Source organism: Protomyctophum bolini (genome assembly GCF_963924005.1).
Source record: "Protomyctophum bolini genome assembly, chromosome: 3".
NCBI classification, from domain to species: domain Eukaryota; kingdom Metazoa; phylum Chordata; class Actinopteri; order Myctophiformes; family Myctophidae; genus Protomyctophum; species Protomyctophum bolini.
Window position 1 is genome coordinate 29,010,292 of NC_137864.1, and position 27,208 is coordinate 29,037,499.

Sequence of the window (27,208 nt, forward strand, 5' to 3'; positions counted from 1 at the left end):
GAACTCTGTTTGCGCCTTCTCGGGTTACAGGGAGCCTTTGATACGTGATACACAAATATAATATCACATAGCTCCAATGTCAGAGCACTTGTGCCTTACGCTGCATGTGCAGGCGACAGGGTGATTCAGGACAACAGTGTTAAGGTCCTGTCCCGTGCCAGGGGGTATTCTTTTTTTTTAAATTATCACACGATTTTGTAACCCATTCTTCACCCCTGTGTCAAATATCTAATGTGATCCTGGGCTCTACACACCCTCCGCCAACCTGGGGAGAGCTACAGACTTGAACTCATGCTTCCTTCATGCATGAGTGTCCAAGTCGCTCCTTTACACCTGACAGGGGGGAGTTTCCCTGGTTAGACGTAACACGTGGAAGGAACACGTTATTCCAACCTGGCAAACTGCCTCCCCCCGGCTGGCCAGGGGGAGGCAGTTTGCCAGGGGGTATTTTCTATGTTACACTCTGTCACTAGAGACAAACGATTAAAGTACTGTGTGAAATAATGATTATAAATAATGTCTTTGCCATTGAACGGCAGGAAAAAAGAAGAAAAAAAAACACAAAAACACGCACACTTATGAGCTTTCTGTCAGCCGGCGCAATGTGACACCCAGCCTGAGGACAAACAGCTCATGGGAATAGACGTCTGACGTCTGAAAACAACAGACTCCCTCCCCCCTTTTTGCTCTCAACAGACAGATCTCAATACGGTAGGTCAAGGTCTCATTCAGGATGCAGAATGAAAATGGAGCTCCATCCTCCCCCCAAGAAATGAATGACAGCTGTTACAAAGAAAATAAATTCTTGCTGCTCTCCCTTCCTCCCTCCCTTTCTCAGCGTTCCCTTTCCTCTCCACCTCCACCTTTCAAAACACAACCAAAGAAAACAAAAAAAAGATTGTGAGGGCCTCTTGCACCACTGAAAGGAGCTGAACACTGGGGTGGTGAGGAGAGGTGCTTACGTTTGCAGTCGTGGCCGGTCCCCCTGTAGCCGTCTTTACATTTGCACTTGTATGAGCCAGGCGTGTTGTAGCAGGTGGCAAAGCTTCCACAGTGGCTTTGGCCTGTAGAGCACTCGTCCACGTCTGAAAGATAGTCAAAACACCAGCAAGATTCAGCGACAGTGTGTGTGCAATATGTGCGTGTGTGAAGTGCACATGTGTGCGTGTGTGTGTGTGTGTGTGTGTGTGTGTGTGTGTGTGTGTGTGTGTGTGTGTGTGTGTGTGTGTGCGACTGTGCGTGCATGCGTGTGTAGTGAATGCATGTTTTGTGTAAATGAAGGAAAAGAAAACCGTATGTGTGCATGCGTACACAATATCTGAGTGATTTTAGCTCCTCACAGTGCCTGAAGAAGGTCAGTAGACCGAAAGCTTGCTAAATAAATACATTGATTGTGCACAGATCTGAGTGTGCGGAGCTTCCCGTTATTTTTTCTCATGTTCTCTTTGTGGCTCCAGCACCTCTCTTAAGTTTTTTTCAGCAGATGAGCGGTGGTTCTTTTTCCATTTTTGAGCTCCTCACAGTGTAAAAAACTTTGTGAATCAAGTTCTAGTACAATCTCACAGGACTGTATCCGCTGCGATGTCCATCCCTCCATCTTGTTTGTGCATGTTAATGTACCGGTATATGATTGTGTAGTAGGCCTATGTGTCAAAGAGCTTCAAACAACATCGCAACACATTATCGAAGGCTAATTGCTTCCCATCCACTTCAGCTGTAGTAGAGAGTAGGCAGGCAGTGCACGTCATGTGCTGTGAGTTGTGAGTGCTGTTATTCGTTAAATAAGAGAGATCTCTCCACCTGTCAAAACGGCTTCATTATGAGAGTTCCCCGGTCAAATCCTCCCAGGGATAACAGAAACAGAAGAGATTCAACAAAGGTTTTTATGCGGTTGCTAGCTCATTCTAAACACTGAGATGTCACTCTGCCATATGCTGTTTACTGAGAAGTATTCAAATACAATATGCTGTTTACTGAGAAGGATTCAAATACAATATGCTGTTTACTGAGAAGGATTCAAATACAACTCTCAAGGCACTGAAGGCATACTGAAACGCATACTGGCGGACTGCCAAATAAAAGTTTTTAGACGACAAGAATTCATGAGATTACATGCTTCCTATTGTGACCATATTTGTTCATGTGTCTACTGCAGTTGTGGTATTTTTCTCCACACACATTTAGACTCGAGGCAGATTCTACAAATCCTAACCATTTTCTGAAAAACGTATGTTGCTATATAGCTCAAATCTAAAATGGCACAGAGGATTTCCCGTATTGAATAGGATAAAACCTAGTTTCTTCGTGATACTGATAAATAATTTAAGAGAATACTAAGTCCATGATCCATTGTTCCAAGCCAGAACACAACCCACTGATCGATCATTACAATGAATATGCTCTGAAAAACGGACAAGGCCCGTGCTGTGCTAAGTGGTCAGATGGATAGCCCGTGAATGCTTTGGAGATTTTCATCAAGTGGGCCTTGATTGATCCAGAAAATGTTGGGAACCACTGGCTGGTCTACTGTATGTCTATAGACAAGAGGTAATGAGAAAGGGTGTAAAGTAACTACACCACTTTACACCAGCAAAGTACATTTACTGTACTGTACTTGAATAGTATTTTTTTACTGGAGTATTTCCAATTTTCTGTACTTTTACTTTCACTACAATTATTTTAAAACTGTATTTACTAGTTAGTTTGTAGATTTTGATTATCATTACAAAATATTAAAAAATTAAAAAAAACATACAATAACCACCTTATATACATTTCGGCCATTTGAAAATAGCCGATCTACTACAGTGTAGCTCACAATGTTTCGCCATTCGACACATTGTGTGGTTGTTGATGCTATTAAAAAAGCAATAATAATATGCATAAAGAGTATACTTTTACTTTTGGTAGGCTACTTTAAGTACATTTTTGATGCCAATACTTTTGTACTTTCACTCAAGTACATTTTGATTGCCGGACTTTTACTTGTGTGAGTGTTTCTACATTGCAGTATTTATATTTTTGTAAAAAATGTGAGTACTTTTTTCACCACTGCACATGAGTAGGTGTGTGAGAGCGTGTGGGAGAGAGAGAGAAGCTTAGAGTGTGTTGGAGAGAGAACGTGCATGCTTCCTTGGCCACTCAACCTTGGCGGTACAACACACCTGAACACACTAATAGCATTTCAGCAAGTCTGAGAACCTTTTGCTCTCAGCTTTCATACAAAGCACGAGTGAGTGTTAATAAAACCGGAACCATAATTTTCCTGTGTAGGTACAGTTACCTATGCACTGGTATTTGCCGTTGATGTGTTGCAGGTCGAAGCCTTCATGGCACTTGCAGATGTAGCTCCCGAAGGTGTTGATGCATTTCCTGAAGCGGGGGCACACTGCTATGCCTGCGGCGCACTCGTCCACATCTGGAAGAAGAAACGGGGGTTTTATTACATCGGTAAGAAAGGTTTAATTTGGAGACCAAGCCATTGCATAAATTGAGATTGAATCATTACCTTTATTACTAATTACTATTATGTATTTATTTGTTTATTTAATAGTATTTATTAATTTATTCACACATTCATACAATGAATAGTATATATATTGTATTTCTCCTTTTAAGATGTCATATGTCATATGCCAGGTTGAGAGTGGTTCTGCCTAATAGCCACAGTGTACTACTTTGACTGATATTCCTTTATGAACAAAACTAGTTTTGTATTCAGCTCTAGTATTTGCAACCAATTCACTCCACCGTGGCCTGTTCTTTGAAGGCCTGTTATGATCACCTCAGGCACATGAAGGGTATTAATATTTATAACACAACTGGCTCCCATGCAGACGTATTGTACTGCTGAAAATAACATTACAGTACATTAATGTATGGACTTCTGCAGTCTGTGGAGCTACAGTATGCAGCCCTCCAATAATTTTTGTTTTAGATTAATTTACGCTAACTGAGTTGACTGAATACAAATGCATCTTGAACTAGAAAAGTCGCAATTTTGAAAAATTGCAAAGTGTGGTTGCCGCAGTCGCTTACATAGGCCCCTTCAACTAATATTGCCAGCCAATTACAATGTCACGTCACCCCTGTGATCATGCATAAGTAATTTGGAGGGTATTTATCCCCCCAAAATCATGTTTTTGCAAAAAATGGTTAATTCTTTTGCATTTGCGGTGCCCCCTATGGATGAAATTTTAATTGCTTTTAGCTCTGGGTTGAGTAACCCACCCGCGACAAGTGAGTCAAATTTGGGATGGATTGGACATTCCGTTCGTGATTTGTAGCGTTTTTTGTAAAATAGGCACCTCCCACTAACTTCGGAAGCCGATTACGGCCGAACGATACGCACTATCAAAATTCTAATTAATTTTAGTAATTATTATGAACCTACCCTCCAAGTTTTGTAACTATAGTGCTTACAGTCTCTTTTTCACATTTTCCCATTCATGTCAATGAGGAAATTGAATGCACAAACAAATTAATATCAATTAAACGATATAACATTTCTCTTAGCAAAATACAAGAACACCATTCTGAAATTTTCTGGTCGATTTGACATATGGCTCAAGTGCGTACAGTCAAAACTGTGGGACTAGTAGTGCGGCAAAGTTTTGTCTTACTCTAGTAAAACAATAAAGAAAGTGTTACAATTACAATAGTCTGGGCAACCACACTACGGTAATTATGGTTACACAAGCTACAGACACTTTGGTTCAACGTATCTTACATGTACATTTTAGATTTAGTTACATTTCCTGTGCACACTGCACAGTGGTATTCTGCTGCACATCAAGCAGATTCACTAGAGCAAGCAGGAGTTAGAGTGCCTTGCTCTAGGCTCTAAGCTACCTCAACATGAGCTGTTGAGAACAGGGTCAGAAAGCCACACTCCTCTAGCCTCCAAAATACTACAGAAGCAGACAGGTCAGAATCAGAAACCATGAGACACATGGACTAGAAGGATGGCTTTTCTCAGATGGTGTTGTACTAACCCAGCTCCCAGAACCCAAGGTGAAGCTGCTGGGTTGTAAAGGATCTTGTAAAAGAGAATCCACACTTACTCCTGACCTTCTCTCGATAAATAAGGCATAAAAGGAACAGCTATACTTAACCCCCAGTAGAAGGTTGTGGTTACCCTGGGCAAGCCTATAAGGATGGAATGTGTCTTACTTTGGGAAGAAGGGCATTGATTAAAAAAAAAAAAAGAGCTGTTGTACCCAGACAACCTTCCCTGGGTACATAAGGTAAGAATAACTGTACTTAATCAAACTCAAAAACATAGGACTGGAGAGTACAGCAGTCTTAAATAAATAATGGTTTGAAGTTTTGTACACACATTGTGTGTGTGTGTGTGTGTGTGTGTGTGTGTGTGTGTGTGTGTGTGTGTGTGTGTGTGTGTGTGTGTGTATGTATGTGTGTGTGTGTGTGTGTGTGTGTGTACACGTGTGCGGATGGCAAGACATGGAGGGCAAACTTCTGTCATCTCTCAGTAAACTCAATATTGACTGTTTTCACACCAATCAAACAAATCATGGCTTTTCAAATGGAACAGCTCCCCTTTCAATTCATTTGAAAAGGGAGATTTAACACCATATCGACTTGCTTTTGAACGATTGCTTTTTCAAAATAGAAAATAATAACCTTGTCAAAGATTATTATTATATATTACTCATGTGAATTCCCAAGTACTCTATACGTCTGTGTGATTATACATCTCTTGTCCTAAATTCCCTTACTTCCTTACAAAACAAAGAGAGACATTCTAAGAACATATTTATCTGTGATTATTAAATAGCATCTAAAAGGCTGATAATGTGTTTTCACCTGACAAACCTTTTGATTCATTGAGGAAATTGTACGGAATGAAATATGAGGCTGTCCCACATTCATACCGAAACTTCTGGGACGAGGTGGAAACGCAGCAACCCAGCAACACACAGTCATTAATCAGAGGGCTGGGCTGCAGGCTACAGCAGCTTCTCTCTCTCTCACACACACACACACACACACACACACACACACACACACACACACACACACACACACACACACTTTCTGCAGGGTGAGATGCCCTTGTCGAACAGTTTCCTGAACCCATACATTTGCATTTCTATTTAATAATTGATTTAGTTTTTTGCCAGCAATTCGGCTTCATTTGACCATTTGACAGTTGCAGTACCGTGGAGACAGACAGGGAAGAGGGAGGGGTGACACAAGACATGACTCAGTTTCAAAGTCATTAGGGCTGCAATAATATAATATTGATTACCTTTTCGATTGATCAAATAATCGAGGAGTGCAAGCTTTATTTTTAATCAACAAATCAATTAAGTGTTATTTTATTCGCTAAATGGTGCCCTGTAAAAATAGTTAAAATCGGAATAGCTGTAGATCAGTATAATTTTATTACCTTCTTATCAATAATATTTTACTATCTAGATCTAGACCTGCAGTAGGTCAACACATACTGTATAGTTGTATACATGATGTATACTGTATACTATGCATACTGTACAGTATATACTGTACATCGTCTTTTGGGCAGATACCTTGTATTTCCACATTTCAGCTTGTTTTATAAATGAATACCCTACTTTAAACATTGCCGTATTAGTGTCATGCAAATAGATAAATTTCTGAAAACATGTTCATCTATAATAACATGTCTAAAATAGGGAGGCTAGGTTGAAAATGGTTAAGTCTGTCTGTGGGTTCTATAAATATTTAATCAACAAAAAGGTAATGTCAAGTAACTGCTTGTACCTGAATAATAACTACATAGGATTTATTGGGAAAGCATTTTTTTTTACATAAAAGGCTCGTCTTAGCTTCACTTTCAGTGCTTTAAAACAGTCCCATAACATTTTGGGTTGAGATGAGATGCTAATTGGCTCTGTACTAACAAAAGACTAACCTGCAGCAGAGTTCTCCCCTGCAGCTTATAACTTTAGAAGCCAGGGATCCTATTTGATGACTGTATTTCACAAGAGTGCTGCCTGAAACACCCTCCAAGCTGAGGTAAACACTACATCCGTATCTGAAATTTCAACAGTCAAAGCTGCAATTCATTGTCCGGCCCTAGCCTTCATGAATATTTACAGAGTGAACACCTGTGGCGCAACAACACCTCACTTCCTCCTAGCATTCTGCTTCCGCCATCGTTCTTTATGACTGACAGCCTTTATAATTTACCCTATTTTAGGACCCCTCCCCTCTCTGCAGCTATGGTTAGCCTGCACTGAGCTGGGCGTATGCCTGAGTTGAATTACTTATTATAGAGCGTCGCAGTCCCTCCCCCTTTCAGAACAACGAGTGGCCCAGGAAATGAATCCCAATTCATTTTTCCCATAGGCATTTCTTATTTAATTTATTTAAAGACCTTTTAAGCGTCGTACGAAGCCAACTCTTGTCGTGACAAATCATGACAACACACACAATATTTTGGACCAAACAAATAATTACAAAGAAGAAAAACAACAAAAAAAAGTGTTGTAATCTGCCGTTCTTTTCTACTTTCTAATTCTTTGTTTGGCCCGAAAAATTTTGTGTGTTGTCATGATTTGTCACGACAAGAGTTGGCTTCGTACGCCGCTAAAAGGTCTTTAAATAAATTAAATAAGAAATGCCTATGGGGAAAATGCATTGGGATTCATTTCCTGGGCCACTCGTTGTTCTGAAAGGGGGAGGACGCTCTATAGCCCCAATATAACTGACACAGGTTAATTGCTTAAATTTGTCCCCCTCCATCTGTGAGCTACTCTTCTAAGTCCTGCCATTTTTAAACAGTGGAACGAAGATGGACTATCTTCACTTCCTACAAGTACCGTCCATCATCCAACAGGCCCTGTTTTCAAATTATATAGGACACCCCCGCCTAGATTTATCTTTTATACCCAATCGAGTATTGGACCAATAAAACGAAACCAGATCCAGGGATTTCAGCCAGATCATTCACCTTCATCTATCTATAAATGTGTCACATCTCTGTCTGTCTGTATACTGTAATGCACGTAAAGAACCGTTCGCCCCACCGACTTCAAATTCGACACACGCATTCCACACCCAGAACTGCCACTAACAACAGATACAGCAATCTCCATATATGGGCATAAAAAACACAGATGACACGGGTACAGCGGGTATTACATAGCCGGGTGGGTCATGGATCTCCAACTTCCATCGTTACCGACTCGGTGCTCTATAGCCAGGTACCGGTCTAGTGAAGCAAATAATAATAATAACAACATTTCCAGACTTCCGGAATTGATCATAAACTAGGAAGTTGGACGATGCGTGGTCAGGTCTTGTGTATCAAACGGAGCTAGGCCAGTGCAGTGGAGGGCTTCACATCGTTGGCTCTGTACCGTGGAATAAACCTTGTTTTGACCAAAAATGCCATCTGGGACAAGGAATAGGAGATACAGGCGATTGAAGAAACAGATAGAATGGGTGTTTATGGTGACGACGATCCAAAATGGCGCAACCCGATGCTAACGTGAGTAGCATTATGACTTGATCAATTAAAGGCGCTATAAAAGCGCAATTGCCATTAATCTAGGGCAATGGCGTTGAGGGTAGCAATAAATAATAAGGCTTTAATTGACAGATCTATGACAATAGCACGGAAACGGTTAATTGGTGAGAGAGTGGAGGTTGGGAATATGGGGTATTACCGGGCCTGTTTCAGTTAATCATTAAGCAATAAGGTCATTAGTTAATGATGCACCCTACATATTTAAAGGATAATGAGTAACTTGGGGGAAAGGAATCGTAGAATATACTACATTTTTATTATGAGGATTTCCTTGTGCAGGATGGAAGTTAAAACCCCCTTGTTCTAATGCGTGACTCACTAAGTCATTGATAAACAAAATAAAAGTACAGTTTTGTCAGGAACCTATGATTTAGAAAGATTAAACACTCCAATACTTGAATAGGGAGCAAGCCAGCTATGTATGAGATTCTGTTTGTTTTCATTAAGGGTTTGTCTCTGTCAATTTGCCATACCTCAGCATATGCACTTGATCAGCACCTAGTGACTTCAAAGGCTGAAATAAAAAAAAGAGAAAATCCTTCTGTTGCTTCTGGCACTTAGCACTGTGACAAGTTTAAAATATTCTTCATACATACTCTAGTCTAGTGTCTAGCCCATTTCCCACTGGACAATTAACATTACCATGCTTTTTTGTCTTTAGTGGGAAAGGTTACAATTAGCATTGATTCCCAGCCAGGACAAAATAACTGCAGTAGGTGTACTGTAGGTGTTTTATTATCAGTTCCAGCTACGATCAGCAGTGACGCAAACATGACAGAGGTAGCCAATATTTGTCCCTTTTCTGGCGCATGCTATGAGAACGTTTTTCCTGATTCGAAGGGACAAGGAAATAAAGAGACCAAGGGCTCCACGGTTTGTGCAGGTATTTCACTCACAAGAATCAATGTGAACCGATCTTTTCAATCCAAAGTAAAAGATAGTTTGCAGTAATTCAACCTGTTTTGCAATTATAACCCTATCCCCCCCCCCCCCCCCCCTTCCAGTCCCATGCATTCACAAAACAATTACAGTATAGCCATCCTTTTTGGGTAGTTGTAATCGCATATTGTCTTGTTATCAGAGAGAGTGGAAGATATTGAGGCAGGGTGAGACATGGTGTGGTATGTGTGGGTGCGCACATGCGTGCACAACTCGTGTGAAGTGAGGGGCGCTCTTATTAGCATACATCATCATATTCCGGCCAATCACAATTAACATCCTCATTTTTCTGTCCAATCTGGCTAAGCACTTGCGTCCTCACTTTTGAGGGGCGCGCTAGCCCCTCCTATGTGCAGCTTTTGGTGTATGGGCAAAACTTTGTCCAACAAACATTAAATTCCAATTGACAATGAATGGACAATTCTACGTCATAGTGTCTATTTTACGTCATGAGGTACGATGATAAGAGTGCCCCTCACTTCACAAAGGTGTGATTTTTCATCCTCAATATACTGTATATATTGCTCAGCCAATCAAATAATCACTATCGGGTACACCCAAACACACAAAGCTGGGCATAGGAGGGGCTAGCCCCCCTCAAAAAATAAAAATAAGAAAAACACAGCGCGGGAGAAACGGAAGCCCCCAGTTCCGTTTTTCTCACACATACATCAGCAATGAAAAAGGAGTAAAAAAAACCTGCTATGGATGATCATTTCAGAGGAAAAGCAGTATTGAGTAAAAACACTAGCCTGGCATGACCAGACTAATATCACTGCGTAGTGTGGAAGATTTATTCAAACTGAGGAGTACCAGACCAATATCTGCCCCACACCTTCAGGAAGCATTATCCGTCCTAGAATTGAATTACGCAGGTGGTTTTTCTTTTGTGTCTCCTATTCACTGTCTACCTAACCGTATCCCTACATTAAGGTTAAGGAGTTAAGGAGATAGGAGCAGCAGTAGGGATTTACCGTGGCTAACAGAGGTTGGCCGGTTCTCGTCCAGCATGGATCACCATGTCAGGTGGATAGATGCCAGTTCACCGGCTCCTAGCCATTGCCAAGGTGCACTAGAGAAAGGCACCGAACCCATAACTGATCCTGGGCACGACTGCATGGCAGCCCATTACTCCATATTGCCACAATATATGACCCTGTGTGCATGACTGCATTTCGGTCCTATGTGTGTTTACAACTGAGCGTAAAAAAAACCAATTTTTTTCCAAGGAGATTAATAACAGTTATATTTTTTTATCTTAAACCTATCCCTATACTCCGTTTCAAATTCTGCCTCCCAACCTCCTGCCTGACCATTTGTTATAGTACGGTATACAATACAGTATCAGTTTAGTCACCTGATGATGATCCATGTGTCAATAAACAGTAGTTTCAAGAGTGAAGGCTTTAGTCACTCCATCCCTGGGATTGCAATTTTAGGCAAATCTTCAAATTTTACAAATTATTTTCAAATAAAAATTCTACATTTCAACGTGTTGTGAGCTTGTAGATCGGCTATTTTGTCCATAGTGTTACGGTGTCAAAATGTGCTGAACCCAAAATGCAGAGTCACGACTCACAACCAGCGGAATAATGTTCAAACACTAATTTATTGATTAAATGCAGAACAAAGGCAAGGTAACGGGCAGAGGATAAGCAATCCCAAAAACACAACACAAAGATAGGTACGAGCAATTACCAGAGGTATTCACGGCAGGGTCCAGAGGAACAGCGACACAGGCAAGAGCTCCAGGGTAGACATCACATAAAAGTATGAACTGACTACAGACAAAGTTTGAGTGCAATTATATATGGGGCAGGCTGATTGTCAAAGTGTTCACAGGTGGGATGACGAGGGGGTTGGAGACAGGTGAGTGAACTGACTGTGTGAGTGGAAGGAAAAGTGGGAGTGGCCAGGTCTGTGGAGAGACAGATCCTAACACATAGGCCCTCATTTATCAATTGAGTGTCAAATCTGCCACAGATTCGAGTGCAGGTTTCGTAGTACACCCACGTCGCCACGGCATTTATAAAGTGATCGCAAACAGCTGATCCTTCCTTAATTTCGTTCTGATGTTAATAAATGTAACGGCTGAAATCTATCTGGCACGCCCTATGAAATCAAGCCTCGCCCTCGTTTTTGCGACATGCAATACTGCAATACGACCAAACAACGCATGGTAACCTATAGTTACACAATGGAAAAAGCAAATAAAAAAGTTTCCCCTTGCTGCCCGCCTGTCTGTTTCTCCTCTCACCTCGCTTGCCTTTCTGGTTAGTAAACCACAGCATGCAAGCCGCCTTTGTTTTAAATGGTCCCCCAAACTGTCCACACTTCACACCTAAGGGCCGGGGATGCGCCCCCCTGCATGCTAATTTGCCCAGTCAATCATTTGATCCACGCTACGCGCCTGCTGTGTGTTTTTAGTTGTAGGCTATTACGTTGTAGCCTAAATTATTAAAGTCTTCATTAATTTAATATACAACAAAATATATTAGTGAACGAAAACCTGAACCCATGTGAACCATATGAATTAAATAACAATTAAATAGGCGCGCACACACACTGCTGTTTTAGGTGCATCTCCTCCCTCCTGTCCTGTCTGTCTCTACACCGTGACAATGCACGTTTATGATATCTATTTAGATTGCCTCACGAGTCGCTGCAGTGGCTGTCAACTGTCAATTATATGAATGTGCTGCCTAAACCAGCTTCATGTACGTACATGGCACTGGTGGTCTGGCTGGGTTAGCCTATCTCCGATGCGGTCCCCTCGACTCCCCTGCACTTGCGCTGGCTGGCACGCCGGCAAAAGGACGAGACGTAACGCGAGAAAGACATGGCTGTTTGAAGTAGCCATACCCGTTGGTTGGTAGACTTGACTATAGCTGCTGCATAGCCTCGGTCCCAGGCTTACTTATCTGCGAAAAGAAGAGCTATAGGCAGCTACAGCTATGCAAATGCCTCTCGATCCATGTCATGAAAGTTAACTATTGTAGAAGGGGAGGGGGGGCTACCGGTATGCGCTCATGCAAAACACTGTTTAAATGGCTTATATGACTTGCAACATTGTTTTTAATTGCGCAATTTTAATTGGTTGCACACTTGGAAACATCCTACCAATTTCATATGACATGCCTTTACAAAAAAAAAAATCACATGTATTATTAGTTTTATAACATTTTTTTATATTTTATTTTAGGAGTAAAAACATATGTTTAGATGCCTGTGACAGCGTGTCAGCAGTTCAGACAATGCTGCTCCGCTTGTGTACGACAGAAAAACAGCCGAGGACAAAGCGTACGACAGCTCCCGACCAGACGTGACTTTTTGTCCTACTCAAGTTCAATTTCAAGCTTTGGCGGAAATGGTAAATGCCGAAAATGTCGGTAATTTTGGCGTGCACCCATATTTTGGCGTACGCACGGTTGATAAATGAGCTTAACCCATTTTAGGCGGGAACCCTTTTTGGTGTTAGCATTACGTTATGCTTTAGCTATTTAAAAATAGCAGATGGTGGCGCATTACGAGCTTGTAGGTCTGCTATTTTTGAAAAATCGAAGAACAACTGACAGAAACATAGCTTCTTCAGATAACTGTCATTTTCAAACAGACATTTTTAGAATCTGATCTCAGGTCAGAATGGGTTAAGTGGTTTACCGTACCTACAATTATTTCTTGTAGTTAGACAAGAACATACCCACACATGTCCTCCCATCAGGCGCCAGCTGCAGACCAGGAGATGGACACTGGCATCGCACCTCTCCTTTGAGGACCTGACAGCCGTACTGACAGTTAGCCATGCCACAGCTACGGGTATCTGCATGGTGGAGAGAAGGAGCAATGGAAAAGCTAATTAATTCCACAATACAGTAGAGCACACACAGGAGTCAATATTTATACAGTGCCTCTCTCTCTTTGGCTTTGCCTGTCTCATTTCTCTCATGTACCCTAGTGCTGCATAATAAACATTATGTTCAACATTTCATTTAATTCAGAATGTCTGATAATAATTTGGATACGGTTGAATAGACATCTCTTTATATACTGTACGTACCTGAGGATTGCGGACTGGCTGAGATTTGTTTATAAAGCTATCTTTATACTTTTTACTATATTAAGTATTATTACCTTACCATCATACTTATTATAACTGAGATCAGTGGATTTCGGTCCCAAGAGCATTGCATGTTTTCCGTATTCTAAGAGTAAAACTGAATTAAAGGTAAAGGTATAGAAAAAAATCAGGGTTGCTGCCATTAGAACCTGGCATTGGAATGTTTCTAAAATGTGTCAAATGCTATTTGTCTATGTCTTTATCTGCCTTTTAATGTATTTTGTGATGCTACTATAGTGATGAAAATAAATGCAGCCCTTATTCGTGGTTGAGGTTGGGACATTTCTTTCTGCTGTCTTGGCTAGGTCAACCTTGAAAATGAGGTATGAATCTGTGTTATTATTTTACATAATGCAGTAATCATACGAGAGGAGATTTGAGGGTCAGACACCTGCCCATCTGTCTTCGTATTATCAAAGATGACCCCATGACTCCAGGGTGCAAATAATAACAAAAGGTCACACAAACTGCTTATTATTAGATTACTCTACCCCACAGCCCCGCTCTACCACACCAAAGAACTGTCGTGTGGTCCTCCCTCAGCCATCTCCATCCCCTTTCTCCTGCATCAATGTGCCAGTTTGCAGCGTTTTCTGCACAGTAAAGGCCTCAGTGCTCGTTCAACTCAGAGATGTAATGCACCCTTACAGGTCCATTTGGTTACATGTGTCCCTGCTCAGAGTTAACACACAACAATCGTCTGCAGCTGTGGCTCGATATGGCTTACGAAGGAATAACTGACTTCTCCAAAGTCAGAATGTTAAAGGCTGAATAATTAAAAGTTAGTGACCGGGAGCGGTGTGGCGCTAAATCAATACACACCATTTACCTCTACCAAACACTTGGCATACTTATAAAGCACACATTGTGAGCTTAACTTTGTATTCATTTCATGATGTTGTTTTGTTTCCGTGTCCTACTTTAAGTGTCCATGTGCATATAGCAGAGAGTAGGAGAGCAGCACTGAACAATATCGATAGGGATTGTACTCCCTATACAATCTTAGAATAGAACAGCCCTATAAAACTACTTATTGCACAAAAGTGTAAAGGTGAGAGGAGGGGAAACATTCATTAGATGTTTGGATGCAGCACCAGTGAGACGAGTATCGACTGCCGCTCAGTGGGACACCTCTGGGCATCCAATAAGACAAGCACATTCCTCAGGCCAACCAATAAAGAAAGAGTGGAGGGGTGGGGTGTAGGCGGTAAAAGTCATGATTCCTTTTAAATTGTTCATTTTACAGCTCTTAAGGCTTCTTCACAGGTGTCTCTCAAAGCCAAGAGAGAGAGAGAGAGAGAGAGAGCTAGAAAGCGAGAAAGAGAGAGAGTGCTCGTGGCAAGATGATAAAATAATGGGGCATAATCAAAACATTTTATCAAAGTCACTGTGCAGCTGCTGTGAAAGGCACTCGCAAGAGTGTGGAAATGTATCTCATAATAGGATAGTGCGTGTCATCAACTTTGCCTTGTGGTCAAATCATGTAGGTATTTGTACAGAGGAAATAGGGTTCATAGTTATATCACCACCACAATAACAAAGTGGTAGAGAGATTATGAAAGAGGCAGAAAGGGGGAAAGTAGAGGGTTCTGAGAGGGAAATTTAGATTTCTACCTAAACACTTATCTGTCCATTGAGGGAAAATAGAGACATTTAAAAACATGTACTGTAGGCATATGGCTTGTTCAAATATTAATGAGGTTAGGAAGGGAACATCAGTAAGGAGAAATTACTTATTTAATTGACACAAACAGTAAGGGGAGACAGAGAGTCACAGTAATAAAAAGAGATAGAGAGACACAGGGAGAGAAAGAGAAAGAAAGAGGCTGCTAGAGACAAAAGAGAGACACACACAGGAGTAGAGACCAAAAACAGGGCCAGGAACGTAGATACACAGATCGATAATGGTATAAACTCACTTCCACACGTCCCGTCAGGCATCAGCATGTATCCGTTGAGGCAGTAGCACTTGTAACTGCCGTATGTGTTCATACACCTATGTTTACAAGGCCTTGGCTTCAAACCGCACTCGTTCAGGTCTGTAGACGGAGAAAGACAACGTAAACAGAGGGAAAGGTGTGTGTGGTGTGTGTGTGTGTGTGTGTGGGGGGGGGGGCAGAAATAGAGGAGATGGAGAAGGAAGGAGGCAGAGCTGCCAGACAGAGCTAAAATGAGTCAAAAGGTAGAGTTCAAGGGGGTAATTATGTTGAACATGTAACATCCCATTTATGTGTGTCCATATTGTGTGTACTGTAGTAAGGCCCTGTCCGCCTGTGGAAGGAAGGAAGATGTTCCCGTGTTGTGACAAGTCCACACGCATCCTCTGTGATGAGTACACAGTAAGGCAGTGTTATCTGCCACTACTCTGTCCACAATTACCTACATATGTACCACAAAATATACTATTATCCTCAGTGACTCTACACAATCCTCACACCTTCATTCCAATGGCGATACACTGTCGTCTTGGCAAGTGGAAACACCGCCAACCAGCTCCCCCACTCTGACATGTCTAATTCCAACCTTCTTTTTTTTATATGGTCATAAACACAGAGACAGTACACCCACTACGTAGTCTGTAAAAATGTTATGAGAAAACGATCCAGTTTGAGTAGTGAGCGTGTGGGCTTGTGTGGGAGAAGAGAATGTACCCAGAGCGCTGCACCTGTCAACCGCTGGTGCACAACTAAAGGTATGGGGATGTCTGATTGTTATCTTTCTATGCATTCTGAGATGCAATCATCTCAAAGCAAGCCTATACAGGAAACAATTATGTACTGTGATTGCGAACACATTGTACAAAATTTGAGGAAGATTTATTTGAAAATATATATTTTTGCAAATATATTGTAGATATGAATTTGGCATTATTCATGTAATCATGTAAAATACTGAGATTTTACAATCTAAAGTAGATCCAGTAGAAAGAAATCCACTAGATCCAAACTTTAAATATACATTTTGATGAACAGCAACTGATTAGGATTAGGTTTAGTCTTTTTGAACACATTTTTTGGAAAAGAGTTTTACATAAATCAAAATTAAACATGTAAACAATAACTTTAATTACTCTGAAGTAATACTGTGTTTTTGTACGGAGGACTGGAACAACAGAATGGGATGATAACCTTTCCCCCCTGCTTACATGTGGTGGCAGAACCAAGACCAATAAAGCCCCTTTATATTTAGCTGAGCGCCAGTGAAGTACACCTAAAATAGCAGATCTACTAGCTCACAAGCTTGACTCGTTGTGAGCATGTCGAACTGTTATTTTCGGTGCAGGACACCGGCGTGTAACACCCTTTATCCTTTTTACACTCCCATCCTAACCTGCCCTCATCAAGTTACAATGGTGACACAGCCAAACTCATGCAAGCAAGCAATTATAAATAGCTTATATGTATGTGAGTTACTTGCATTTCTAGGGCATATTATAACCAAGCATCCTGTCATAAATAGAGTTCATATCACTGTACATGAGAGGGGAGGGGGGGGAGTGGCTCATGTTTTAGCAGCACTGGCTTTAGCTCCAGGACCAAGTGCACAACACATTCCCTGGGTGCTGCATGCCTCCTGCATATCACAGATGCCACACATTTAGACGGACGGACGGACGGACGGACGGACGGACGGACGGACGGACGGACGGACGGACGGACGGACGGACGGACGGACGGACGGACGGACGGACGGACGGACGGACGGACGGACGGACGGACGGACGGACGGACGGACGGACGGACGGACGGACGGACGGACGGACGGACGGACGGACGGACGGACGGACGGACGGACGGACAGACAGACAGACAGACAGACAGACAGACAGACAGACAGACAGACAGACAGACAGACAGACAGACAGACAGACAGACAGACAGACAGACAGACAGACAGACAGACAGACAGACAGACAGACAGACAGACAGACAGACAGACAGACAGACAGACAGACAGACAGACAGACAGACAGACAGACAGACAGACAGACAGACAGACAGACAGACAGACAGACAGACAGACAGACAGACAGACCAGTAAATCCACTCCAGTATCATATTTAGTGGTCATTGGCTGGTCTACTAAGGTTGTGACAGCTGCATGATTGGTAGACTGGGGGACTCCCAAGTTCCACTGTGTTTACAGTAAATCAATGTCCAGCGTTATATATTATGTGGGCATTCAGTATGTTAGGGCTTGTCCTGTCAGAGACCCCAGAAACATACATGTATCTTTTTCTCTTCTTTTAGGTCTGTATTGTTTTGAGGGGTGCTAGCCCCTCCAATACATGGCTTTTGAAGGACTTTAATGTTTGTTTAGGGCACACATAAAGGCATACAGTACAGTACATGTATGGAGCTCAGGTTGTCCAGAGCCACAGATCCGAGGGCTATGCCCACGTACGTATATAGTTATTTGCATATACTGTAGAACCGATCATCTTCAAACTCGGTGCACGCATCTGCAAAGAAATCGAGGGAGTGCAGTGCACACCACGACTCGTTCAGATACTGTATGCAGTTGTCCAGAACTGCCGGTCCAGTATAGGAGTTTAATTTCCTCAAATTAGCTGCATGCTGCCAATTTCACATAGGAGTGTGATGTGGGATGATTTCGATAAAATGAAAAACAGTGCAGTGCAAAATATGCAGAGGAAGGTTTGTCTATCACAGTCTGATGTTAAATCACACGATGCAACACGACGTGCTTGGGTATGTGATGGATAAATTATCACTTAGGCCCAGGGTGATAATTTGTTTATGACATACCCATTGTCGTTGTAATCACAAAGACAATGAGAAAAAAACTTTAGACCAACTTTTGGTCTAAAGTTTTTTCACGCACGCACGCACGCACGCACGCACGCACGCACGCACGCACGCACATAATTACAATGTGACTGAGATAATGAATCCATTTCAGGCAGATATTCCTTGAAGGCTTCCATTGATATTAGTACATTTGCATTACTGCACAGTCCCACTTTCACTGATAAGCACTCAGCTGAGACTGTCAGGAAATATCTTCATTGGGGCAATTTATTCAGTGCCACTTCAACCGGTATTAAATACATCAAGAGACTTTGTTTCATTTTCAAGTAATACCGGTATCTAATTATGCTGCAACTATATCTCTAAGTCGCTTTTAAATGGGAAGTCATTGACTTCTTTTGTCGACTCATGCTTTGTTATTGCACAAAGGAAGATTGATTTGATTACCGGTACTTAAGAGGATTAGTGTTGAAAAGTAATTAAAAGAGGAGAATTACAGTAAGAATGGTATATAAAATGTCATTAGTTTGGGGCCATGGGCCAACCCTTAGAAGCCACTATGCTTTTTAGATGTCTACAAAGCAGTCACAAACTTTCACACACAAATGTTAAGGCTATTTATTCATGAATCAAAGTTATTAATTCCAAAAAGAACTCCAGCACATGAACTTAGTACTGATGTTAAGCTTAAGGAAAAGGGAAGGTGCACACACGCACACGCACACACACACACACACACACACACACACACACACACACACACACACACACACCATAGCTCTCTTCTTCTCTATCACCGTCTACTTTAACTCATGGTTTGCACAGTAGTGCATATTCTCCTTGATACTACAGCTCAGAAACCCAAGATGACCCTGTGTCCATTAAGACCCCAGTTGTGGAAGAGAAAACAGGTCTCAACTCGCTCTCCTCGCTGAAAAAAAGGGGGGGACAGCTTGAAAATGTAAATGGGGGATTATTGAAAGAACGTTTAGCATTCTCAGACAGAGAAAGCCCCTCAAACATGAGCAGCACATGCCAAACAAGACCCAGCCACGGGCCTCCTCTATGCAGGGGTGAAGGAGATTAAGAGACAGAAGACATACATAAAAGAGACAAGATAGAGAGCGAAAGAGAGATAAGGCACAGATATGACCACTGCCTGACAATTTGACACGGGCCCCCGTGGGACTAGGTGCGATAGCGAGGTGTACGTGCGGCTGAGGCCCCTTGGGGCCCCTGTTCACTGTAGATGAACTGTTGAGACTCATCTGAAGTGATGCAGAGTAGAGTGATTTATTGGGTGGGCTCCACTGAGGTATGCTATGCTACGTTCTTGAAACGCCTCTATCATGGAGAGAGATTAGGGAGAGGGGGGCCGGGTATACTCTCTCTCTCTCTTGGCTTCCTTCTCTTTCAGGGATGTGCTGGTCTCTGAAGCAGATAAGGACGAACAGAATAGGTATTGTTCTGTCGGTGCCAGGAGAACCATGGGAATCCTGTCCGTGGTCATGGTGATTATTTTGAAGATGCTCTTTTTTTCTTATGAGAAAGGTATACGTACGTGCGATACACAACAATGATAACAGCGTGCAGAGGCAAAAGGAAATGAGGCAGAGCAATGAAAGACAAATTACGTGCAGAAGCCTTTGTTTGGAGCTTCAAGATGAAAGGTCAATGCTCACTGGCTTAAGAGAAATGGTGAGAGGTCAAGACAGCAGGTGCTTCAGAGATGGAGAGGAAGACATAATGCATCATAACCCGTGAACGTCATGTACTGCATGTACTTGGCATGCTCGCCATCCACGCCGCCATCCTTACAGCGAAGCCAATTGAGACTCTCTCTTGCTCAGATAAAGATAGAAATGTTGCATGGTGAATAGTAGAGGAAACAGAAGGACATTCACACTCTCGCTCAGTGTGTCACGGTCTGCTCAGTACAACACCATGCACGTGGTGGGTGCTAAAAGAGGAGCAGAGAGGGGAAGAGGTTTGCCTTGCAATCGACGAGTCTCACCCTCCATCGCTACCCCAGGTGGCCGATGGTCCACAGGAAGAAAGATAGGAGGGTGACTGTCCCACACTGGTGGGGTCAGATAGTCCAGCTCTTCTTCTCCAGGGAAAGATACATGATAGTTAGAGGATTGAGGATGGGGGTGGAGAATTTAGGGGGTGAAGGATGGCAGTAGTGTTTAATGAGGGAGAGAGAGAGAGAGAGAGAGGGGGAGAGAGAGATAGAGAGAGAGAGAGAGAGAGAGAGAGAGAGAGAGAGAGAGAGAGAGAGAGAGAGAGAGAGAGAGAGAAAGAGAGCGAGAGACACAGAGAGACACAGAAAGAGACAGACAGACAGACATAAAGAGAGAATGCAGTGAGAATGAAAGAAAAACAGACAAAATCAATGGATTAAAACAGCTTGGACCAAAACCACAAAGTAAAGTAAAAAAAAACATTATGCAGCAAAGAGGATTACACTTGTGGGAATTGGACATGAGCTGGAAATCTGGGGAAAAAAGACGGCGCAAGGGAGAGGCCTCGTCTTTCTCCTCTCGCTCTCGCTCCACGTTGGCATTCCCTCTGCACCAGTGAAAAGTTAAATTGAATCTCGGAATGGCATTATCAGTGTGGATTCCAAGGTATCCTCCTCTCAGTTTTGTCCGTATCTGCAAGTTCAAAGAAACACTGAGGTTTTCTTTTCAACCGCCGCGTCGGGGCTTGACTGCAAAACATGTCAGCCAAAAGAATTTCAACCCCAGCGCCCACCCCTCTCTCTCTTGTGTCTCTACTTCTCTCCCTCCTCCTCCTCTCTGCATCCATCCTCCCCTCAATCTTTCTTGTGGCAGTTTGCTAACAACACCTATTGTTAACAGTCTGGAAGACGATACCAACAGCTTGGACTGTTTTGCAAGCTTCAAATGGTTCAAACTATGTGTGTGTGTGTGTGTGTGTGTGTGTGTGTGTGTGTGTGTGTGTGTGTGTGTGTGTGTGTGTGTGTGTGTGTGTGTGTGTGTGTGTGTGTGTTTGTGTGTGTGTGTCCACAAGCTTTGAATGTTTCAAGGGTGTTTTGCTATTGAGGGATGTACGTAGGGGCAGACAGGTAGGTTTGGTGCACTACATTCCATGCCAGCCCCTTGTGGGACTTTTTGAATAGCATTGAAGTGGCCTTATGGCCAGAAATATGTTTGCAAATACGATGTAATCCTAGGGCTATTGATATAAGAGGTTTGTGTAGCTACATGAGCAACATGCCAAACAAATGTTTGATTTAAATATAACCTGTGGATATAGTAGCAGGTGTCACAGGTTAAATATAACCTGTGGATATAGTAGCAGGTGTCACAGGGCCAAGGATTGGAAAGGACTCCCACACATTGCTGCATACTGTATCATTGAAGACGATTTTATTTGAACTATACAGTAGTGAAAAAATATATTGAGTTAACGCATGGCCTCACTGACCTAGCTAAAAACAAGATTCCATCCATGATAACTGAAAGGTGGTATTCGTTTGTAGATGATTTAGTATCTGGCAACAACATGCACCATCTTTCTGAAATCCTCACAGCTGCTGGACTTATTACCCAGCAAATGGCCAGGGAGAGACGAGACAAGAGAGAGCAATCTAATTTAATTGAAAGTCTGTGAAGGCGATCCTGAAATTTAGCTAATAATACTGGAAAATGAGGTTGGCTTGTCCAAGTTAAACCAAAGTACCTTCCACAGTTATGAGCAAATGATCCCAAAATAGATAAGCGTCAGAGATGATATTCGGAGAGATCAGTGGAGGAAAAAAAGAAAAGAAAAAAGAACAGCACTGGAGGGGAAAAGAGAAATGCTGTCTTAAAATAAAATATGACGTCTATGATGAGTGTTTATTTAACTGTGATATTGAACATTTGTATTGTATTGTTGTATTTCAAATAGAGAAATTTGAATACCAGCTCACAACGTGCGTAGATCTGCTATGTTCACAGAATGTTCACATATTCTCTCGCCTAGAATAGACCTATAGAATAGGGATGCCAGGGTTCATTCTGCCAGAGTGTTTATTTAACTGTGATATTGAACACTTAGTTGTATTTCAAATAGAGAAATGTGTTTGAATACCAGCTCACAACGTGCAAAGATCTGCTATGTTCACAGAATGTTCACATATTCTTTCGCCTAGAATAGACCTATAGAATAGGGATGCCACTGTGCCATGGTTTCATTCATGTGATTAAAGTGAAGAATCCTCTTCACAGCTGTTGAAGCTGTATATCACTTCTCTGGAAAGAGCTTTTAATAGTATCTACCTTAACAGCAGGTGAACCTTTGCTAATTAAAATCTCCAGCATTAAACAGCCATCCTATTAAAATGATTCGATCAGTGGGAGGGTGAGAGTTGCAAACTCATTAAATGGCACAGCATAATAGATTATCTAAAATTCTAACTAGTTTATCTAGTTTGCGTCTTCTGAGGGAAGAACAAACGCTCAGGTGCTGAGAGAAGATTGCCTTTCATGTCAATAAAGACATCAACAAATATTTTACAAATACTGTCCATTTAAAATGTGACAGATCCAATGCTTTGTGCACATTGAATAGTGATATAGGTGAAATTAACTCTTAAGTCTTAATAAATATGGATATATGTGCGTGCGTGCGTGCGGGCGTGCATGCATGCGCGGTATTACAGTATCTGCTGTGTGTGATTCATTGATCTCCCTTTTTGTTTTTTTTCAGTTCCTAAGGTGTTTTAACAGTGCTGTTAATCAAGGAGTCTTCAGGGTCATTCATCTGTCCACACCTCCTACTTAAAGAAGGAGAATGCCTCCCTCAACATGCCCTAGGTCTCCCTGCTGAGTGTGTGTGTGTGTGTGTGTGTGTGTGTGTGTGTGTGTGTGTGTGTGTGTGTGTGTGTGTGTGTGTGTGTGCATGTGTGCGTGCGTGCTGCGGGTGTGTGGTATCTCTGCTTGCATGCTTGGACAGATCAGAAACAGATGTATTGTATGTCTATTTGTAAATGCAACAAGCAATTAGCTGGTTTCCGTTCACCTTTCTTCCTCCCCTCTCTACAAAAAGTATGGATTTGACATCGGCTCATGGCAAGTTATCTTTTTATCATCTGCTCACCATGAGTAGTGAGATCAATAATTCCGAGCTCAATGAGTTACTAACTAGCACTAGCACTACATTGGAATAATAAGGGCAGAACCTGTATGATGTATAATTTCGTTATACATTTTATTTGTGCATGAAATGTGCTTTAAATGTCAATAGTGCTCAACATGTATGTAGCTTCAAACTAATCAATTTACTTTTATCTGTTTGTGGGCTGCTTACTACGACATTCCCGCCTTTTGTTTTATGTGTTTAATCCGCTGTATTGTAATAATTAAAAAGACACTCCGTCTTTGCTGCGGAGCTGGAGACGAGACCTTCATGTTATGATGACGAAACCGAAAATCAACACATGCTGTGGGCTGCTAGGGCTTCTGGGAAATTGAGGCCAATGCAAATAAATGGGGTACAACGCCTCATGGAGGAGGGTCTTGTGGGGCGGGTGGTGCGATCGTTCATAACAAACGGAGGAACCTTTTTTCGCCAGATTTTCACGGATCAAAAGCCCAAATAATTCAGCGTATGCTCTAAAGGTAATAAAACAATCTCGGCAGCGTAGAATATTTGATTAAAATGCGGGTTAAGCGTTTTATGGAGTCAAACTAATAATAAAACCTGACCTAAATAATATGGAACAATATCAGTTCCATCACCTGTTAGGACACATTGTTGACGCATGTCATCAAAGTCACAGATGCACTTCTACGCTATAAAATCCTGACTGCTTAGTTAATTCTTTAGATTCATCCAAAATGACCACACAGGAATGTGCAGTGTCCAACCTGGAGGGTCACCAGGTCCTCTGGATGGATCCACCCTGTAAATGTGCCACATCAGTGGTTAAGTGCAAATCGATTAGCCGAGGCCGAATTCTAAATGAAAGAGAATGTAATTTATGTACTCCTGAATAATTCAATGTGTTTCCTCGGCACATTCAGAATGCTGACGACCCCAAGGTCATGTTCGCCAGACTGTGGTGGTCCCCAAAGGCCAGGCCCATCACTCAAATCCCATTAGAGTGTCTGAGATGCTGCTGCCGCAGGTTGGGAGACTGAACACACACACACACACACTCACACACGGCGCACACATTCGGTTTACATTTGTACACTTAAACATAAATGATCACTCAGTTACTGAGTGTCTCTATATATATAAATTCATCTCTCTATAGATGAATATGAGGACCAATTGTTGCCGATTAAGACAGAGGAGAGCCCATCACTCTGGCTGGGCAGACAGGAGCCTATACAGAATGCAGGATGGAGGGATGAGTCATTTGGAACATTCCGGAAAGGATTTAAAGTAGTCTCCCCCTCCGTTCCGTCCCCACACACAGACACACACACACACACACACACACACACACACACACACACACACACACACACACACACACACACACGCAACAGCACCCGCTCACATCCAACCCCGCCTTCTTGTTTTTAATTACATGCTATCCTATTCCTGTCTCAGGGCGTGAATTCCGCAAGTATGTTCAAGCCACTTGGATGAACGTCAAGCCAGCGCCGACTAAAAATGTTAAAGGATCAGCGCTTTCCAACAGTCAGTAAATACATCAGGTATTTCAACTGGACATGATGACTGAAGCGTCTATAAGAATCCCCCATGCAGTAAAAGCCTCAGTGCTACTCTGAGAGTTACAAAATGAAACCTCTCACCCAAAAAAACCCATTTTGCACAGTTAAATTGACACGGAGGATTATACTATGCGCGCCCGCGCGCACACACACACGCACGTGCACGCACGCACACTCACACGCAGACGCACACACACACACGTGCGTCGCACGTTGAACGCACACAGACACACTTTTCCTCCTCTAGGCTTCAGCACTAGGGTTGGGTAGCTTGGGGTCAGACCACGCTATCGCGTGGGTCAGTAATTGAGATGTTATCTTCTTAGCAGAGGGTCCTTCCTGTGAATCACTCAACAGCAACGGCCTCCACAGGCGTTTCTATTTGAGCTGAATCAGCTCTGCCCCCCTCCTCTCTCTGATTATACCATCTAACTCTGTGTGTGTGTGTGTGTGTGTGTGTGTGTGTGTGTGTGTGTGTGTGTGTGTGTGTGTGTGTGTGTGTGTGTGTGTGTGTGTGTGTGTGCGCGCGCACACACATATGCATGGCGCATGTACTGTATGTGCTTGCACACATAGGAGTGTGTACTGTGTGATGAGCTTCCGCTTCCATGATTAAGTAGTGGCATTAATAGGTTGGTTCCTGCGCTGTGTGTGTGTGTGTGTGTGTGTGTGTGTGTGTGTGTGTGTATGTGTGTGCGCGTGCATGTGTGTGTGTGTGTGTGTGTCTGTGTGTGTGTGTGTGTGTGTGTGTGTGTGTGTGTGTGTGTGTGTGTGTGTGTGTGTGTGTGTGTGTGTGTGTGTGTGTGTGTGTGTGTGTGTGCACGTGCGTGCGTGCGTGTGTGTGTGTGTGTGGACTTGGCCACAGTAAACAATGATTATCCCACTACATGGCTTAAGGGGCAGGAGTTCTCTCTCAATCTGTTTTCCCTGTGAGAAATGTGCGTGTCAGCAGGGAGCCAGGTGTTTGTTTTGGGGGGAAGGCATTAGGGGTACATATTTGACGGATAGTCAGTGTACGTTCACAACACATTCTGAATGTCTCCCTCATTTTTTCTGGTGTTTCCATTTCAGTACACAGAGTGAGCAAAGTAATAAACCACCTCCTAGACTAATAACAGTAAAAAGATGTCCCTGCCATGGGCGAGTCACTGAATTAATCATGTGCGATTGTGTATCGCAAGTTAAGTTCCATAATTAACAATACCCACAGAACACTGGCAACACGGTGACACTGACATTTGGTTCCACTGTTCGCCATTCTTTATAAAGAACATGCAATTGAGACATTTTTTGTCCATCAAATGAGGATTATTGTTCTCTTTCTTTCTCATATGTCTCGCTGCGTTTTCATTTCAGTACACTGTAAAATGAACAATGCCCTTCTACAGCGTGCCCAAGTAAGATAAGCAACATAAAACCCCAGTGCAATAATAGTACCCGCATAAGCGTCAGTCTTGACACTCTCAGGGTCAATTATCAATGAGGATTTGACAGTGTATAGCCAAGTAAAAGCAGCAACATGAAACCCCAGTGCAATAACAGTGTGTGCGTGCCTACAAGTTGTCAGCGCGCCAGGTGTAGAGCTTACCTTGATTGCAGGTCTTGCCGGTGAAACCCGGGTGGCACTTGCATTTGTTGGGTCCCACACAGTCACCTTGCTTACAGCCTGGCTGGCACAGGGCTGGGGGAAATAAGGGTTCAAAGAATGAGACCACGAACAAGCAGAGGGAGGAGTGTGGCATCCTGGCATGAGCCTCACACTAGATCCGTGTGACAAAGCCCTTAATCCTTTAGCCTTTTTGCTACTCTCCAAAACTCCTTGATTATTATAAGTGGCAGTGTAATATAAAGCCGAGTCTGGAGGATGTCTGTGTGCGAATGTTTAATATAACCTATAACAAGAGTGTTTGTGTGTGTGTGTGTGTGTGTGTGTGTGTGTGTGTGTGTGTGTGTGTGTGTGTGTGTGTGACCTCGCTGTGCTAACCTCCTGTCATACAACAACCCTGGATTTTTGACGGAGTGGCAAGCTTGTTTCCTTGGTGATATTAATCCCTTTTTATGTGCAGCTAGCAAAGAACTTTGAACAAGAACGTAGGCCTTGGTTTTCCACAGCTTCATATAACTACTACTACTTTAAGTAAATGTC

The 27,208-nt window shown here is 42.5% G+C and overlaps 1 protein-coding gene across 5 annotated transcripts in view; it reads right to left on the minus strand.

The window, feature by feature from the left end:
- Window positions 1-27,208, minus strand: part of npnta (nephronectin a) — a 73,703-nt gene that overhangs the window by 20,068 nt on the left and 26,427 nt on the right. For 2 of the 5 annotated variants that reach the window (XM_080760053.1, XM_080760052.1), the window contains 6 exons: window positions 26,651-26,743; window positions 20,379-20,471; window positions 15,512-15,631; window positions 13,176-13,295; window positions 3,284-3,418; window positions 963-1,085 (listed from right to left, as the gene is read on the minus strand). In XM_080760053.1, coding sequence (XP_080616179.1) covers window positions 963-1,085; window positions 3,284-3,418; window positions 13,176-13,295; window positions 15,512-15,631; window positions 20,379-20,471; window positions 26,651-26,743 — 684 coding nt within the window. The remainder of the gene's footprint in view (window positions 1-962; window positions 1,086-3,283; window positions 3,419-13,175; window positions 13,296-15,511; window positions 15,632-20,378; window positions 20,472-26,650; window positions 26,744-27,208) is intronic. The other 3 variants (XM_080760055.1, XM_080760054.1, XM_080760056.1) reach the window with 2 other exon arrangements.